General features: G+C 38.8%; 1 protein-coding gene across 5 annotated transcripts in view; it reads right to left on the reverse strand.

Moving 5' to 3' along the window:
- The window catches only part of prkcq (protein kinase C, theta), a 42794-nt gene extending 27194 nt beyond the window's left edge, over positions 1-15600 (reverse strand). For 2 of the 5 annotated variants that reach the window (XR_005991565.1, XM_041780799.1), the window contains exon 1: positions 3182-3720. Coding sequence is in view for 4 of the 5 variants with exons in the window: in XM_041780799.1 (XP_041636733.1) it covers positions 3182-3299 (118 nt within the window). In the remaining variant the exon portion in view is untranslated. Of the gene's footprint in view, positions 1-3181; positions 3721-3748; positions 4471-15521 lie in introns of those variants that run through there. The other 3 variants (XM_041780800.1, XM_041780801.1, XM_041780802.1) reach the window with 3 other exon arrangements.
- Positions 15601-19891: the final 4291 nt, after the last annotated feature.

Genomic DNA, 19891 nt, shown 5'->3' on the forward strand with positions numbered 1-19891 from the left:
GGAGTCGAGTTAAATCCATCATCAAGAAATGTAAGGAATATGGTACATGTGTAAAACTGCCTAGATCAGGCCATCCTCACAAACTGAGTGACCGTGCAAGAAGGAGACAAGTGAGAGAGGCCACCAAGACACCTATAACTGCTCTGAAGGAGTTCCAAGCTTCAGCAGCTGAGATAGGAGAGACTCTGCAGACAACAACTGCTGGCCAGGTTCTTCACCAGTCAAAGCTTTATGGGAGAGTGGCAAAGAGAAAGACACTGTTGAATAAAACTCACATTAAATCTGGACTAGAGTTCACTAAAAGGCATGTGGTAGACTCCAGGGTCAAGTTGAGGAAAGTTCTTTAGTCTGATGAGACTAAAATGGGGCTTCGAACTCTCCACATCACCACAAACACAACAGCACTGTGGAGCATGGTGGTGGCAGCATCTTGCTGTGGGGATGCTTCTAAGCAGCTGGCCCTGGAAAGCTTGTAAAGGTAGAAGGTAAAATGGATGTGGCAAAATATAATCAAATTCTGGAGGATGATCTTATCCAGTTGGCAAGAGAACTACAGTTTGGGAGAAGATTTATTTTCCAAGCTGAAGCATCAGCAAAGCTACAGAGAAATGGTTTAAAGACAACAAGGTGAATGTTCTGGAGTGGCTGAGCCAAAGCCCAAAAAATGGCAGTGTCCAGATGTCCAATGAGCTATCCACACAGACTCAGTGCTGTGATTGCAGCCAAAGGTGAATCTACTAAATACTGACTAGAAGGGGGGTGAATATTTATGCAGTCACTTATTTTGCCTTATACTTTGCAGAAATCAGAGTTTTATTTTGTAACATGTCTTTGTCAAAAAAAGCCAAATTATATTGACATGACTGATTTATAAAATCAATAGAAGGTTAAAACATCCAAGGAAGTGAATACTTTTGATCGGGACTGTATTTGAACTATAAACCTTGATGAATTTAACCCACTTTTCGTACCTTAATTTTTCGTGGAAAAATGTTAGCTACGTCCCATATATACACAAAGGAAATTTAACCATTAGGCAAAGATGTCTCTCCCCCACTCTATCATCCCCATTTCTGACGCTATCCACTGCCCTGCTCTCTGAACAAAGGCATAAAAAGCCCTAAAACATATCCTTAAAACAACACGAGTGCTGATGCAATGTTTCCTGTAAAATATGCCACAATCAAACTGACAAAGATCGCTGGATCTAAACTGCTACCACTATGGATGGAGCAGCTGCTAACAGCTACAAAAGCTCGTTTACTCTAAAGATGCCAGCTTTCAAGTTTGGAGAGTGGACACTGGTTGTTGGTAAATGAATCTGTTAGTGTGATGTGCTGTGTTCGTCGTGTCATTGCTCACCACACAATTTAAGAACAAAACTGTTCAATATGTCATTATTTCGGTGGGGGCTCTCTCACATTTCTAAAATCTGAGAAGATTTAAAGATCATTTAGTGTGTGCTATAGTCCTGTGCTCAAAAATCGATACAGGACTGTATCATCTCATGTTCCTTGCCAATATGTGCACTGAAACAGATGTTACAGAACTGATTTGGTTGCAAAAAAGCCAGGTAGCAGCAGACGGCAGCCTGCCCAATGCGGTTCACACTTCAAATCAAAACAAACAGCTGTTTTATGGATGAGAAAGTCAATGTACTGCCAGCACTACAAAGCAAAGACACTGGATTATTTTGGGTTTCTACAAACACCAGAAAGTTGGGATTTGGATGTAGACCATGGAAAATGCAAGTGGTGCAAAAACAAGGTAAAACACGGCAGCAACACAGCCAAGGTAGGTTGCACGGTGGCGGCGCATACTTACACAGCGGCCCGGCGCTCCATCTCTTGCAGCAAAACAAAGCCCTAAACTCATACCAGAACTGATATTCTGTGTATAAGAAACTGCTTCTTTGACTACTGCAAAGGTACTGTGCCCATGGAGTTTGCATCTTTCCCAACAGAGATTATCTGGAGAACGGGGCGGAAACAGCACAACACCTACGGCCAGGTGGGGAGGAGACAACAAGATGGACGACATAAGGCTGCGGATTTCTAACCACCGCTTGGACGACTGTGTCTTGACAATAACAGGGACCTGGCTGCACTAAAACATTCCGGACCTAACCATGGAGCTAGTAGGCCGTGCCATTTACGGAGCGGATTGGACACCCGACTTCGGTAAGACTAGAGGGAGTTATTGGCTCTCCCCTCCCGCCCCTTAAAGACATCTACCAGAGTCATCTCCACAAGCCGGCCTCTAGGATCCTGATGGACCACTTGCACCCTTGACACTGTCTGACACTGTTCAGCATCACTCACACAAACCTGCTGTACCGAGCATCTTTCTCGCAGGTGCCTGCTCCCTTGCCATTGCTTGGACGACTATGTTTGCTGCTACTGAGGAGACTGCCAAATTCACAATATTTCTTTTTGTTTTTACTATGCAATGACAATAAACTATCTATGTAACCTCCATCTACTACTTCTGTAGCAGTTAGCTACTACAAGCAAGTTTGTATTGTCCTGACCAGCTTTGAATGACGCTCTTCAATTAAAATTTACCTCAACTTCTAAACAGGATCAGAATATCGCAAGCAGCATTTTAATGCTTTATTGGTGAAGACTTGAGCTGTGCAGCATAGCTGATAATCAAGGTGCCATGCAGATCTTATGGAATGTGAGTCACACTGATCCCCACTCGATACAAAACAGAAACTGTGGTGCCGTTTTATGCAGATGAAAAGAAAAAGGACGTTCTTGCAAATACAAGTGGGTTTATAGTAAAGTGAAACCAGAACATTAGCGAGGAAGACAACAGAGAGGGTCATTGCATGTTCAGATACTTAAATATGATTGTTTCTATTAGCTCAGCATATTTCTAATTTTCTTCTTGGATTCTGAGGGCATGAGAGTGTTGGATCCTTAAAACTTTCTTCTGTTTGGGATATTTTTATCCAAAATCATACGTATCATGATAGGTCAGCGTCAGCAGAAATTAAGTCTAACAGTCCTAATAGTTGATAAATAATGAAGTCAGTTTTAAAGACATGCTTCTAATATGCCAGGATTTTTTTGCTTTTCTTTCTATTTTATATCAATTAATGGGCATAATTGGGTTCATGAGAAATAAGACGGTAAGTTTAGGTGTCTTAGAAACTGTTGAACTCTTAGTGACTCACCTGTATCGATGGCCTCCTTCATGTAAACAGCACAGTACGGGTTCAGCACCTCTTCATGGTACGCCAGCCCAGGGTCCATCTCAAAGTTGGAGAACCCAATCCGCAGAAAAGGCGACATGGCTGCAGGGTTTTACTCTCTGGCTGCGTTGCAAGTATCCCACCAAATCCTCCAGGGAAGCCTCGTTTTAATGCTGTCTGATTTGTCTCAGCGCCTCGGTGTCAACCACCTTTCCTCCACGGCAGCAAAAAGCCGATTGGCCCTTTTTCCTCCAGAGGAAAAAGAGGCTGGCAGAACAGGGGAGGAAGAAGAGGAGGAGGCAGAGGAGGGGGGGGTAGATTTTCCGTCGTTGACGTTTAAACAACCTGAGAGAGGAAGAGACAGAAGTGTTTCATCGCTCTTAAACCACAAAGACACATCTTATCTGCAGACTCTATTAAGGAAATCCCTGCACTGAAGTTATCAAATGCTCCTCTTTAAGAAAATATCTGAGCTGCACTTAAAAAACTCCAGAGCAAGTTATCAAACAAACCTCCGCACCTAAATGCAACAAAAACAAACCCACACACCTTCAGGACTTGTACACAGCAGCTGTCACTTGGCAGAGTCTTTAAAAACACAATCATCTCTCCGAAATCTCTCCAACTTCTCTTTGTGTGATCAGATCAGAAATCTCTATGCTCATCACTGCAGCAGTGTTCAAAGGCTCAGTCTTCGACTCGGTGACGGTCGATGTGATATTTGAGGCCTGCCGGAGAGCTGAGTGTGTTTTTATGGACGTTTGTGTATGCCAGTGTGTGTCAGTGTAGGAAAGGAGGCCAAGAGGGGAGTATTTATAGAGCTGAAATACTAAACGTGGATCCGCAAAACTCATCAGCGTCATTTTCAGGAGCAGAGCAAGTCACCTTCTTTACTGTAAACTTGGCTGACCCTGGATCAGAGGTGTCGTCACTATGAACATAAAAGTGTCGAAGAAGGAGGAAATATTCGTCATCTGCCATCATTTCTTTGCTAAAATAATACAATTGTTTGGAAATACTGTGAATAGTAGTTCTGTTTTACTTCAAGTATGTTTTCTGAAATTCTGTGATAATAGAAAATGTAAATAGCAAATTCATTCTGAGTCACAAAAGGGTTGCGCAAATTTTGCGCCCTCTAAACCTGTGCAAGTTTTGCAAAAAGACACCATCTGTTAACCTGACACGCCAGATGGATTTGTTTCACACATCCATCTGGAAAACCTTCAATACTAAGCGTTTGGGAAAGGGCAGAGGATTTGAAAAAAACTTGGATGAACGTTCTGTCTGTCACATCTTTACGGGCCAATCAGAGCAACAAAACACATGACATAGCTGCTATTGAGGTGTGCGTGCGCAGCTACCGAGGAATAACGCGAACCCTGGTTACTGCAGACATGTAAGTACTCGACTTTTGTTGTTTCTGAAAAGAAAACAACTCACTGCTGTTCTTTGTTCTTCTTTTAACAAAAAAATGTCGTCAAGTTCTGATAAAACTGGCACTTCAGCAGCATCCACGCTAAGCTCTTCCGCCATAATTGCACCGGCCTCTTGTTGCTGCTTGTTTACGTCACGACTCCGCTGCGCCTGAGAGTACTGCCCCTTGTCACTGATTGGTCCTGTCACTTTCTAACCGGGCCCAAACGGTTCAGATGGGAGCTTTCCAAGACAGATTCACCAGCTTTGCTCAACAGAGCCGCACAAATAAATCCCAAGGCGAAATGCAACAAGTATCTACACAACGTGGCGATAAATTTGTTGTATGTTCTTTTATGGAAATTAGTAATACAATTATTAACAGACTGAAGAACATTACCAACAGAGGTGGATAAAGTACACAACTATTGTTCTTAAGTAAAAGAAAACACTTCAAAAATGCAGTATGAAAACAGAAGTTGTCTCACCACAGAAACACACTGATGGGGCTTTTATTTTGAAAATCCCAGTGGTAGCTTACCATACCTGTCCTGTCAGTCTGGAATAAATTGATAGACACACAAACACAAAGATGCAGAGATCTGACTGCAGCTCTGAGCAGAAAGGTTTTTCCAATCTCTCGAGTTCTGAGCTGACACTCAGCGGCTATCAAACGTGTTTGTTGTTAAGACTGAAGAAAGACCGCTTTAAAGATGCTAAAATCGAGTCTTATGACCACCTTACACCCAACGACTGAGACAACAGGAGTGAACTGCAAATTTAGCAAGAATCCTATGGTTTTAATCTGACTTTGGAATGTTGTCAGCGACTGTGAAATCGGAGGGAAAGTCGTTAAGTGTAAGGCCGCCTAAAGTCACAGTTGGAAACTCTAACCCAGAGGGTAACTTCACCCATGGTGCAAATCATTTATAAAATAAAAAAGGATTTGGAAATTTTATTCCTGTAGACAAATTGTATAAAATCAAACTTCTGTTCAACTTTTAGAGCTTATACTACAATATGAAAAATAGTTTTAACATTGAAATAGATAACATTTTTCGCATTTTTATCTAAATCCAGAACCCCACGTTTTTCCTTTTATGATTCTTTTAAATGAATAATGCTAATTGTAAACTTTTATGCTAAATTCATATCCTTTCCATGTTATGTAACTTGAGAAAACTAATATCAGACAGTTTCTGTCCTTTTAAAGGCAGAAGAAGTGAAAATAATTTATCTTAAATACAGTGTGTTATGGTTTTAGGATCATGGGCACACTTAAAGATGGAACTGCATCATTTTTACCCAAATATGTATACTTTTGTTGGCGTTTCAAATCTAAATTTATATTAGAGATTGCATATAAGTGCATATAACTAACTTATGAGTAAAAACTTAGCAGGGAAGCACACCAGGACCCTCCTAAGTTTGGACTAAGCCCCTGATATCAAACACTTCTGGCTACGCCCCCTGTTAAAAAGCCCACACTGCACACACAGAGCCCCTCTCAGCTGAGCATTAACCACAGGGAATCAGATCAGTGACTATGAGCACTGATTCTGATCTACCAATGACACGTTTTAATGAAAATCTGCTAATAAATCAGGTCATCTTTTGAATACAGTCTGCAAACATGACTGTGACTAATTAAAAAGATAAAATCAGTCTAAGACTGTGAGTGTTCGCCCAGTTCATCCACATGTGTGGAGCCGTTCTGCATGATGATGGTGAAGGCTGTCCTTTCTAGTCCTCGTCCCACGCTTCTGTCAGCATGAGAGCTCAGCTCTGTACGAGGTAAAGGTGCAGATAGCTTCCCTCCAAATTCAGACATAAAACAAGGTCAAACCTCACGGAGCACCACAGCTTTATAGATGTTTACACCTGAATATCTTCAATACTTTATGTTGATGATGCTCAGTTTTTAGAGCTATTAGCTGCCACAGCGACTCATCTTCTTTGGTCCTTCCATTTGAAATCAAAGAAAAGAGAGTACTTTTTTATATATGTGATACTGTTTAGATAATTTATGTGGTTTTGCATTTATTCTGTATGTTTACCATGCTGTTAGGTAGTTAAAGCTTCACTGATCAATAATTTATATAAACACTGAGAATAGACCTCCTACAGGTTCTCGTGGGGGATCATTATTTGCATAATCCTGTTTAAATTGATCTAAAATTACCACCATAACAGCGAGAGCATTCATTCTTTCTGCAGCGCGAAGCTCAGGCTTCTGTCTTTTAAATCCTCATGTTTAATTAGCATTCAGGATGTCATAACATCGCATTGCACGGGTTAATTGTGGTGCCAACACACAGGCTGCAGGGGGCGGCTGCCATCTGACTGTAGGCGGTTCTTTTTTTCATAACCCTGTCTGAATATGTTGAATAAATAAAAAAACATAAAGGGTGTAGAATAACTTACATAACCTGTAGGTTGTTCAGGATGTAAGGAGTCAGAGCCTTTGAAAAACCTCCAAGAAATCAGAGAGTAATATAAAAACACTGATGTAGGCATGCTTTTCTGTTAGAAACTAAATGCATTTGCTCACAAAAATGATAATATCTCAGAAATTTAAAGTAATATTCACTTTTGGTGCACTCAGAAGTATTTTACTGATCCAAGACTGAACACTGAATGTAAAAAAATAAAAATAATTCCCATACTTTCCCCTGTATAATTCGTTTCCTCCTGCTCAATCCTATTGGCCTCTCTCTCGTGTATTTTGCTTGCATAAATGTCTTCATCTGCATATAAATGGGCACATAATTGTGCATGTTTTGAAATCCTCTCCCACTCCCTCCTCTACAGTTTCAAAGGTATGAAACCTGCAGAGCTGCAGCCTGCTGTGCAGTTTAAACCTGATGCTGCTGCCTTCATGCAGGGCTGGTGGGAGTGAAACTTCCGCTGCTTAAGTTACGACAATGTAACCACACTTCCTGTCTTTGGGTGGTTTTAATTTTCATTTGAAGCTTCGCAGGTGGGGCTGCTTCAAACACAAGAGAGAAAAACAGTATCAAACCTGAAACAAGGCTGAGCAAAAAGAAAACATTGAAATCAAGCATATTCAGACCAGAAGCTAATAACAAATGGGCTCTAGGTTAAATTTCAAATTTAAAGCAGTAAGAAACATTATTGGATTAATTTCAAGCCTGTAGAGAAGCTTAAACATCATCGAATGTTTAACTTTGATTTGCTTGTTTTGATTTTTGTTTCACTTTGCTGTTCATGAATTTTACCCTCAATTTTTCGCTCTAAAATTTCTTGTTTGACTGAATTTTTTGTACAATTTTAAACATAAGTACTTACATTTCCTCACATATTTCTGACAGTTGTCAAAGCTGGAGAAATTGTTAATTTTCATGGTTGTAAAGGACGTGCCTTGTCATGGAAAGCCACCACGGCAAGACACAAACTGTTTATCACTGCTGTTGAAATTCTGATTTTTACGTCAATGACTGCTACGTAAGTGTGAACTGAAGTTGCTGTTCTGTTGCTGTACCACATTCACGTTTTGTGCTGGTTACTCATCACGGACCAGAATAAATCTCTGCAATCGTCTTGATGTCCTGTCACCCAAGCTTTCCACGTAATGCTCAGCTCCATCCCTTCAACTCCCCAACTACGGTGATCGTGGCCCCACAAGACATTTCCAAGTCGAGTTCAGATGCACAGGTCAGCTCTGCCAACGTTTGCCGTTTACTTCTTGTTGTCGACTGTGGACTCTAGTTAATAAAAACAGCACTCTACTAGGAGTGTAAATCACCAGTTTCGTAACGATTTGTTAACGGTGCAATATCAATTCTATACAAAATGATACATTATCAATATGAGATGATATTAATATAATATTGAAAGGACAATAGTGATACGGTATGATATGATACAAGACAATACGCTATCGCTACAACACAGATACGATACAATTTTGATGAGATATTTATACAACATCAATACGATACAATATGATATCAATATTGATACGATACCAATAGGATACAAAATCCATATGATACAATTTGATCAATATCTTATTAATAATCATATCATATTCATACTATATTGGTAGGATTCAGTACAGATACGGTACGATATGATATGATACTGATAGGGTTAGGTTTATGCTAACTCTAATCCTACAATGCAATGCAGTTTCGGTACGATATCATTGATGAGATACAATACAATACAATATCAATACGATATTGATACTGGGGTGGGAGAAAAATTGATACAGCATAGTATCGCGATAATTTGTCTAGTGATACATCGTATTGTCTCATCCACCAAGTATCGATTTTCTCAAATGAATTGCTAATCTGAACTGAAGTCTGTGATAATGGAAAAATAAAATCAATTGTTTGTCCAGTGAGCGAACACGAATGAGATGGACATGACACACTAGGTTTGCAAGAAGTGCTACATGAAAATAAAATACTGCAGAAATTCGACAAACATGAAGGTAAGACTAACGCTGAATTCTCTAAAAAGTTGAAAAAATTGTATAATACTAACTGTATTGCAAATGTTCAAGAATCCCAATAATATCGAATCAAGATCCAAGTATCGTAATAATATTGCACGATGGGGTCACTAGTGATTCCCACCCCTAGTTGATACAATATGTAATGAATATTCTCTTCATCCTTTAAGGCCCCGTCCACACGGAAACAAATTCAGGTGTATACACAAACGTTTTTTGTTTTTTTTTTTCGGACCGGCGTTTCATCCACATGGAAATGGCATTTTTGGTGACTGTAAACGATACTTTTTGAAAACGGGTCCCAGAGTGCATAAATCCGTAAACGACTACCGTTTTGTCTCCGTGTGGACGGCTAGCCGCATCTTTCTTGACGCGATTATGTCACACACAGCGTAGTTCTCTTACGACGCCTGCACGGGTCCAACCAAAACAACAATGACTGAATACAGGGCTGTGTTCGTGCTGCAGAGGCTACTGAGCTTGTTGTGGATTTTATAGCAAAATCTAATGTTCCTTTACCACCACCGGGAAATGCACACACCATATGTTCTTAAACCCAACGCGGAGAACAACCAGAAGGGCAACTAGAAGAAAGTTTGTGTCAGTTTTCGGTGATCTTCTTCTCTCGTTTTGCAAATGTCCGTGGCAGCATTACAGCACCACACACAGGCTTGGCATATGCACTACAGTGTTTTCAGTTCCGATTTCGGTTCCATGCTTACGCGGATATATTCTGTCTTTACGGAAAACTTTTTCAAAAACTAAACGGCAACATATCCTTTTCGTCTCCGTGTGAACGAGGCCTTAATCTCTGCTGCTAGCTGTTAGCACGTTAGCACTAGCATGTTCGGATGTTTGGAATGATGCATTGATGATTCTGTCGCTGTTAGCACTGCAAACATTAACGACTTCATGTGGATTATTTAATGCTGCTGGGATTTTAATTCAGTGGACTTTGGCTTCACGCTAATAATAATTTGCATTTCATCTGAGGTTACAAATGATGAGCAGCCGTACATAAATGTACAATACAGAGTCCAGTTCTTGATTTGAATGACAACAAAATGTAGGAAATGTTCTTTTACTGTTTGGCATTTCCACAGTTTCAGAGAGCGATAAATGCTGAGTAATAATTAGAATATACTCTAAGGCTGCATCCTGCCCAGCTTCTTGCTAACTAAACCTCTATTGTTCTTCTTCAGCTAACATCCTCCTCAGTTTCTTCTCCTGTTCTGAAAATACCGAGCTGAGCGTGGCAGTGGGAGAAGTTTGCCTTCAAGGTTTTCTGCCAGAAAGCTTTGCCATAAAGAACTTCCCATGGGAGATCAGACCCACTCAAGCTGAGTTATATAGCTCATAAACAGGCGTATGGTGCAAAGAGTGGGAGGCCACAAGGCATCATTGTTTTGTTTTTCTTTATGTAAGTGTAGCTCAGTGAAGACTTAAAGCTGTTATTTAAAGGTAAAGTGGTGCTGATTTTTCCTACAGGTTTAAACAAAGACTGTAAGACATGAAAGCATCAGTGAAGTCTCATTAGTTCCTGGTAGACTGAACGATGGTGGTCATGTTGGAAATGCTGTCTCTACCTAACTTCAGATCAATCTAGAAAAGGTGAAGAGGTGTAGATGAGGCGGGGCTTCACGTCAATTCCTGTCAATCAGAAAGCTCCAAACAGGAAGTCACAAGCGGAGAATATCCGGTTCTTTCAAAATAAAACACAATGCAAGGACTCACGACTGTAAATCATCACCATATCAACATTACGTGTCATCCTGCGGCGAGAGCAAAGGGTCACCGAGAGGTCAGTGGGTCTCAGAGCTACAATGGCATCAATAGAAAAGTTAACTTTTGAGGACATTTAGCCAAAGAATTTTACATAAAACCACAGATTCTTTAAGCAAACATTAACCTTTTAACTTCCTAATGTAATCACATAATGGCGGAAGCAGTAATATTATGGACTTATACTGGAAAGGATGATAAATTAACCCCAAAAGGTAATATGTAATATTTTTATTATAACTGGCCCACCAGTATGAGGTCTGCAGATTTCCTCCAGTATAACAATATAAACTTAACCTAATCATTGAAAATATCCTTGTTAAGTCATAAGAATTAAAACTGGAAAGAGTTAAAATAATTTGATAAAAAGGCAGGAATGTAGGAAAAGAAATTTGTGTTTTCATTTTGTAGGTTTTAATTTGCATCTCACAATTATGACGTAAAGTTATGGTTTTGACTTTTTATATCAGATTTTGACCTTTTCAAATCATAATTTTGACTTTGATCTCTTATTTTGAGCATTTAGATTCATGATTTTAGTTTTTAAGTCATATTAAGATGTTTTAAACTCATTAAATAGGATTCAATCTTACATTTTCAATTCCTAACTTTGAATTTTAATTGCAAACATTAACCTTTTCTATTTAAAATCTTAAATTTTTATCTCATATTTTTACCTTTTTAACTCCATATTTTTAATCTTCTCTCATATTTTGATATTGAAAACTCTTGATTTTGAATTGTATCTTATATTTTCATCTTCTAAACTCTTCATTTAGAATTTTTTTTCTCATATCTTGACATTTTCAACTTCTAAATATAACTTTCAATTCCAAATATTGATCTTTCCGATTCAAAATTTGAAATTTTTTTATCCCATCTTTTGACCTTTTAAACTCATGTTTTTGAATTTTATCTCATATTCTGACATTTAAAACTCATAATTTTGAATCTTATCTCATATTTTGATTTATTTAAACTCATAATTTTGATTTTTTTTTTAGTACTTTAACTATTGAAGATCATGATTTTAACTTTTGACTTTTTATTTTATTCCAAAATCATTTATCAACAATGTTATGTTTTTTTTTCCATATAATTCAATACTGGTGAAGACGGGGTTGACATATTATGGTAAATTTTTACCCAGTTAGGTCCTCAGATTAGACCCAGTTCAGAATTCGGCCCCTGCTGTGGTTGAGTCTGACATCCCTGCTCTACTGCATCAGTTCCCAAACGTTTTTTCCCTTGGGGCACCCCCAACTCTAAAAATAAAGAAGCTAAGCCCGCCCCAGGACCTTCAAGATAAAACTAAACATCAGTTTTGTTTTCATGTGTTAGCCGGTATCACAAAAGAAAAGGCCTAAACAAATTTGTTCTTGCCAAAAGATCTATTTAATATGTGCCCAATCATGATGTTAAAATATATATCTGACTTCCTGTCTGGGTTGATTTTCTGCTGCTTGACTCGTGCTTTAAAGTGACTCTGTTGACAGTAGACCTGCCCTGTAGTTGAAGCGGAGTGCTGAGGAGGGGTGCTTCTGGCACACGCCAAGGATGGATCATGGCGTGAGCAGTGGAAACATGAGCATTGACTAAAGAGGGCACAATCAGGTCAGGACTGCAGGGCACAGAGAGCTGTCATAATTCGCTGTCATACATAACACAGAGCAAAGTTACATCGATGAATCAAAAATCCTCAAAAGACAGGCTTTATAGCTTCTGAGCCGCTGTGATGTAAAGTATGAAAGCTGTGACGTCTTTGTGGAATTCCTCCGTCTATGCCGTCTTTCTTTCTGGTGAGGTAACAACACATGAATATAAGAGGATTAAAAACACACCAACACAGGGGTCATTGTTAGAACAAGCTGCTGAACTTTCTACTGTTAAACCTTTGAAAACTACTTTAAACCAAATCAGCGGATTTACGGCTGTAAATCAGCAGCTGATGGAGTCTTATGTTCTTCTCCACACATGAAGACGCAAACACCGACTCCTGTGTTCGTTTCACCCCATCGGCCGTCAAATCTCTTCATCTGGTTCAGCGCAGGGCAAACACACTTAACAGGGCCGTGTTGTTCCTGAGATTACACTTCACAGTGCCATCTGAGATCCACTTTATAAACACCACCCATGGGTGCTCAAATGCCACCCACACCATCCTCAAACGAGCACAGTGAGTCACAGAAGGTCAGGTACCCGTGTGCCAACAGCAGACCTTTCTGAACCTTTAAAGAGAGGTCAGAGTTGATTTATCTTCCCACCTGACCCTCTGTACTCCACGCCATCAAAGCCAACTGTGTTTTAAAGCGTTTTCAAGTAGGCGGGATCTTTGTTGTTATTGACAGGAGGTCCATGTGTGTGACAGAAGCCTTTGACTGAAGCTGTTCAGACAGTGTGAGAGTTCCTGAAGTGCTCACTCATTCAAAGAGAGGCACACAAAGACACTTCTATAGCTTATAACATGGATTACACTGGAGGAGAAACCATAACACTGCTTCAAGGACTGAAGGGTCAGATTAAAGTGGTTTTACTAATTAGTCAAAAAACCCACATTGAGGTAATAGAGATGTGCTGATTGTGGAAAATAACAGCCAATAATGATGTTTAACATTACAACCCCAATTCCCCAAAAAATGGGACGCTGTGTAAAACGTAAAAAACAGAAAGCAATGATGACAATAGAACATAAACAGCATATCAGATAAAACTGTAAGATTTAACCATTTAATGAAGCTCATTTTGAATTTGATGGCAGCAACACGTCTCAAAAAAGTGGGGACGGGGCAACAAAAGGCTGGAAAAGTAAGTGGTAAGTGGAGGAGCATTTTGCAACTAATGAGGTGAATTGGCATCAGGTCTGTAACATGAACAAAATATAAAAGGAGCATTTTAGAGACGATGAGTCTCTCCATCAGAACCAAAGATGGACAGAGGTTCACCAATCTGCAAAAAAATTGCATCTAAAAATTGAGGAGCAATTTCCAAAAAATGTGCCTCAACCTAAAATTTGGAAGACTTTGAATGCCCCATTTTCTACAGTCCACAATATCATCAAAAGATTCAGAAAATCAGGAGGTCAGTATTGGATAATCATAGTCTTGGGGGCCTCAGGCAGTACTTCACTGAAATCAGGCATGATCAAATCACTGTATGGGACCAGGGAAACTTCCAGAGATTATTGTTGTGTCAACACAGTTGGCTGTGACATCTACAAATACAAGTTAAAGCTGGATCATGCAAAGAAGAAGCCATAAGTGAACACAATCCAGAAACATCTCTGTCTTCTCTGGGCCAAAGTTCATTTAAAATGGAATAAGGCAAAATGGAAAACTGTTCTGTGGTCAGATAACTCAAAACTTGATTTTTTATGGAAACTACCACTAAGAGGAGAGGGGCCATCCAGCATGCAACACAATGGTAAACATGGCCCTGTCCCTACTTTTTTTAAATGTGTTGCTGCCAAAATTCAGAATGAGCTTCATGAAATATTAAAATGTCTCAGTCTCAACATCTGATATGTTGTTTATGTTCTACTGTGTTAATGGGTTTATGAGATTTGCAGATCACTGTATTCCATTTTATTTACATTTTACAATGTCCCAACTTTTTTGGAATTGAGGTTGTACTGTAAGCTACCTAAATGCTGAGTTTAGGTAACCACTGAACATAAAACGCCTGGTCTGCATCGGTTTATTTACTGGTTAGGACTGAACTTTGTACCTTAAGAGTCCTTTCAAAATAAATGTGCAAGATTTGCTTTTAGCCTTTATTTTTCACTGTTTTTTCAGTTCATTCTAAGTGCTATGAAAACCACATTTTTATATTACAGCAAGTAAAATCAAGTTTTCTATGACGTATAGATGACAACGTTTTATTACAGGGTTTAAATGTAACCACATTTATTCTAGTAGCTTACTATAGTACAATTAGAGGCATATTTCTGTTTTTTCCTATTTATATACTATTTACTACTGCTTTTCTATGTTAATATGATAATAAATTACTGTGGTACATTTATACAGATACTTTAAAGATTTCTAAATAAAAAGAACATGCATTAACATGACATAAAATAACTTTAGATACCTGATTCTGGATCAAACCATGCAGGCAGGTATAAAGCACTTGGATTATTAGCATTTTTACACCATATGTAGAAATTAAAACATTTATCCGGCAGTTTTTGAAGTAATTACCTCTGTATTTAAGTGGGTTTTAAAGTATTACGTCCACTGCACGTGTAATAGAGTATTCCCACATTAACAGAAGCTGAAAGTCATTCAAACTTACTCTACAACATCCGCCCACCAGTTTAATATTCCTCAATTACAAAATACACTCCGTGTTTTACAAGCCAGTCACAAGTCTGTAATGCAGCCAAACAAGCAAAAACAACAGCAACAAGCCAGTACTCTTACTTTCACAACAAAGAAGACTAAAATAGATCTAAAAAGTCTTTAATGAACCAAAGGCTAAATGTCAAACACGGGCAGCTTGATATCGTCCGTTTATTCGCTTTATAACCGTGGAAAGGAGTTTTAATTTATGCTACAACAGCGATAAAAAAGCGATGGCCGTGGATTTATAAACTGATGAAACTATAAAGAAATTATTACTTGTAGCAAAAAGGTAAAGACTGACCTGTAAGAGAGCAGTGAAGTTGAGAATCCGCGGCCAGAAGCTGATCTCCATCCGAGTGTTTCTGCTAGAACCAGCGGAGACGCTGCTTTAACACTGAGACGATGAGGCGTTCATGAGCGTGGGTCATATCAAAACTCCATTAAATTACTCAAGTAAAGCGTTCATGTTGATCAAAATGATGGAGAAAAAAAACAACCTTTAAAGAAAATATTTCTGTGTAACCGTTTATGCAGAGATAATAAGGAAGCTGTAAAAGACGTGACAACGCTAAATTGCCAATAAATTGTATTTAAAAAAAAATCAGGTGTTAAGATTTGATTTAGGAAAAGCTTGGTATCTGTTTCTGCTAATCCGTCATACCATATGAGTAAGAGTATATCTTCTGAGAAGTTAACTGGCCATTTATTGTAAATATTTTGGCGAGAAGCTAATTTTTCATCCATAGTTTTGAAAATTCCGAGTCACCGATGAAAGCAACATTGACTTATCCACCCACATGCCTTCAAAGGGAAGCATCAATAAAGAAGAGAAACTTAAACGCCACGTTAAGTGATAAGATGGGAGATAATCAAAGATGCGTTTATCTTTAAACATAATTCTTAATTCAATACATGAAAAAAGTGTATATATATATATATATATATATACACTTATTTAAAATGATATCTTGCACATTTTAAGAGTAAGTTTGCCTGCTGTTCTCGTTTTTAGTCAGTTGAGGATGGTAGTGAGCAGTGTCAATGAACCATAGTGTGGATTTTACATTTTAAAACAAAAGTAATCTTAATATTTAACACTGGAAGACAAGTTGCGGAAATAGGGTTAGGGTTAGAGTTAGGACCACCTGGAGCTGTAAGACATGCAATCAATCAGCCAATCAATCAATCGATTAACGGTAAACGGGCTAAATGGACTTGTGCTTGTGTAGTGCTTTTCTAGCCCTCTGCTTTCTCAAAGATCATTTCATACTTATCCATGCACATCCATTTCCTGCACATTTGCACAATGATGAAGAAGGCTAATATGTAGTGTCCTAAATAACATTCATACACAATCACAAACAATGGTGTAGCAATGAAAGCAATTTGTGGTTAAGCGCCTTGCCCAAGGATGATTGTACAGGGCTGTGAAACAGTAATTTAAATTCACTTCAACATTAGAGAACGATAGCCCAAGTAAATAAAAACTACAGTTGTTAAATGATGATTTCATTCATTAAGAGAGAAAGCCATCCAAACCTATCTGGTCCTATGTGAAAGTCATTGCCCCTACTTGTTAAATCATGAATTAACTGTGATTCACCACATGCTTTGGAAAGCTGGGTTCAATTTTACTAGCCAAACCCTGGTCTGATTGCTGCCAGACCTGTTGAATCTAGAATCCCTTAAATAGAACCAGTCTGACAAAGTGAAGTAGGCTAAAGGGCTTTAAAAGCAACACAACATGGTGCCACCTAATAAGAAACTAAGTCACTGACATCTTTCAGCCTAGAAAGGGTTACAAGAACTTTGCTAAGAGTTTGGGACTCCAGAGAACCACAGTGAGAGCCATTACCCACAAATGGGGAAAACTTGGAACAGCAGTGAACCTTCCCTGGAGTGGCTGGCCTACCAATATGACTACCAGAGGGCACTGATGACATATCCAGGAGGTTATTAAAGATCCCAGAACAGCATCTAAAGACCTGCAGGCCTCACTTGACTCAGTTAAGGTCAGAGTTCATGATTCATCATCAGAAAGAAACTGGGAGAAAATGGCATCCATGGGAGAGTTTCCAACTAAAACCAAAAAGAACACAAAGACTTGCCTCACATTCGGACTGACGAGACAACAGTTAAACTTTTCTTCTGGAGTAAAGCTAGCACAGCACTTCATCAAAAGAACAAATATTTGTTTATTTAGTCCACTAGGAGGCGCCACTGTACATACAATTGTCTGTATGTCTGCAGCATGAATAATTCTGTTGGATTATATTCAGGAAGGCCAAGAGTCAAACCAGGATAAAAGCACAGACTCGACCTGATGGAGATTAAATGTTACATATTGTCATGTAGTTAAAAATAAAACAGTAATACATTATAAATACCATTTATGCTTCATCTATGACTCATACTATTATTTTAAGAATGATATCAGCCCCAGATTTAGTTTTCTCAGAATTCAGTCATCCACAAATCCTTCATCCAGCATTTATCCATGCATTACACCATCCTGTTAGAATCACAAAGCTTCTAACTGCTTTAAAAGCCAGACACAAACAAGGAGATCAGATACTCAAAGCAGCAGAGTCCTGTCATACTCGTAACAGAATATATATTCTCAGGAATTTAGGAGCTAGAGAGATGTTAAGGGGATCATTGCATTCAGCTCAGAGAGGGCGACAGTATGAATGAGATGCTCACCTATCAGCCATTATGAAGTGGCTTAATGTGTAGGAGGTTGCCACCTACTGGAAATAATTTGTGGTGGATGCTGAAGATCTCTAACCTTTCCATAGGTGTTTGTATCAAATCACTGAGTGCTTGTGTCACTGAGATAAAACATTAAACAAATTGGTGTTATACATATATATTTGCAGTAAACTCAAAATACTGAAGTCAAAAGGACACAAAGTGGAACCATTATTTCAAAGACTGAAGAAGATTAAAGCTCAGGCAATTCAGCCAATTTTTTAGGGCACATTATAAAGAAGAACAAACATTTTAATTACTACAGCCTGAGCTTATTCTGCCTTTAAATTCTAACTTCCTGGTTAAAAACTGAAGCTGCAGTGAGACAACTTGGTGTAAAGTTCCTGCCTGGAGTTGCAACGATAACAGAATTTTGAATACAATATGACAACCCCAATTCCAGAAAAGTTGTGACACCATGTAAAATGTAAACAAAAACAATGCAATGACTGTCAAACCCCATAAATCCAGATTTATTTAACAATAGAACATCAACAACACATCAGATGTCTAAACTGAGCTTTTTTTTTAACATTTCATAAAAAATATTCAGCTCATTTTGAATTTGATGGCAGCATCACATCTAAAAAAAAAAGTAGGGACGGGGCAACAAAAGTTTGGAAAAGTAAGTGGTACTAGTGAAAAACAGCTGGAGGAGCATTTTACAACTATAATTAGGTTAACTAGCAACAGGTCAGTAGCATGACTGGGTATAAAAGGAGCATTTTAAAGAGGCAGTCTCCCTAAAACATGAAAAACTGCACCTAATAATTGTGGAACAATCTCAGAAATATGTCAAACAATGTAAAATTGCAACAACTTTGGATATTCCACCAGTTACAGTCCACGTTATTAGCAAAAGATTCAGAGAATATGGAGAAATCTCTCTCTATATATTTGATGCTCGTAACCTTTAGGCCCTCAGGGGCCACTGCTTTAAAAACAGGCAGGATTCTGTACTGGAAATCACTGTCTTCACAGCTGTGTCATGCAAAGAAGCCATATGTGAAAAAGATCCTGAAAAACCATTGTATTCTCCGAGCCAAAGCTAATTTGGCAAAATGGAAAAACTGTTCTGTGATCACATGAATACCAATTTTATATTCTTTGTGGAACCACAGATGCCATGTCCTGCGGACTGAAGAGGAGAGGGACTATCCAGCTTGTTTTCCTGGCACAGCTCTAAAGCCTGCATCTCTGATGGTATGGGGTTGCATTAGTGCCTATGGCGTGAGCAGCTTACACATCTGGAGAGACACGATCAATGCTGAAAAGTAAAGAGAGGTTTTAGAGCAACATGTGCTCCCATCCAGACAACGTCTCTTTCAGGGAAGGCCTTGACTATTTTAGCAAGACAATGCTAAACCACATGGCACATCCATCACAACAGCATGGCTTCACAGGAGTACTGGGCAACAAGTATCCTACATTAGAAATAATAGGGCAACATCCCCCTCCAATCACTCCAGCAACTGGTCTCCTCACTACCCAGATGTTTAGACTGTCGTTAAAAGAAGAGGGGCTGCTACGCAATGAAAAACATGGCCCTGTCCCTACTTTTTAGAGACATGTTAATGCCATCAAATTCAAAATGAGCTTCATGAAATGTTAAAATGTCTGTTTCATCTGATATGTTTGTGTGTTCTATTGTAAAAAAAAACATAAGGGTTTATAAGATTTGATAGTCATTGCAGTGGTTTCAGTTACATTTTACACAGTGTCCCAACTTTTTTGGAGTTAGGATTGTATAAGCCACAGTAGGTAGACTTACCACAGTCGACTTCAGTGTAAAATGATGAACTATACTTCAGTAGGAGACAAAAGTTTGTATGTTAGCAACATTGTTTTTTGAAAAACATGGGTTATTCACCTCTACAGTACCTTTAAATTTCAGCTGCATTTAGGTGTTGTGGGAAAAGT

The sequence above is a fragment of the Cheilinus undulatus genome, linkage group 23, assembly GCF_018320785.1.
Source record: "Cheilinus undulatus linkage group 23, ASM1832078v1, whole genome shotgun sequence".
NCBI classification, from domain to species: Eukaryota; Metazoa; Chordata; class Actinopteri; order Labriformes; family Labridae; genus Cheilinus; species Cheilinus undulatus.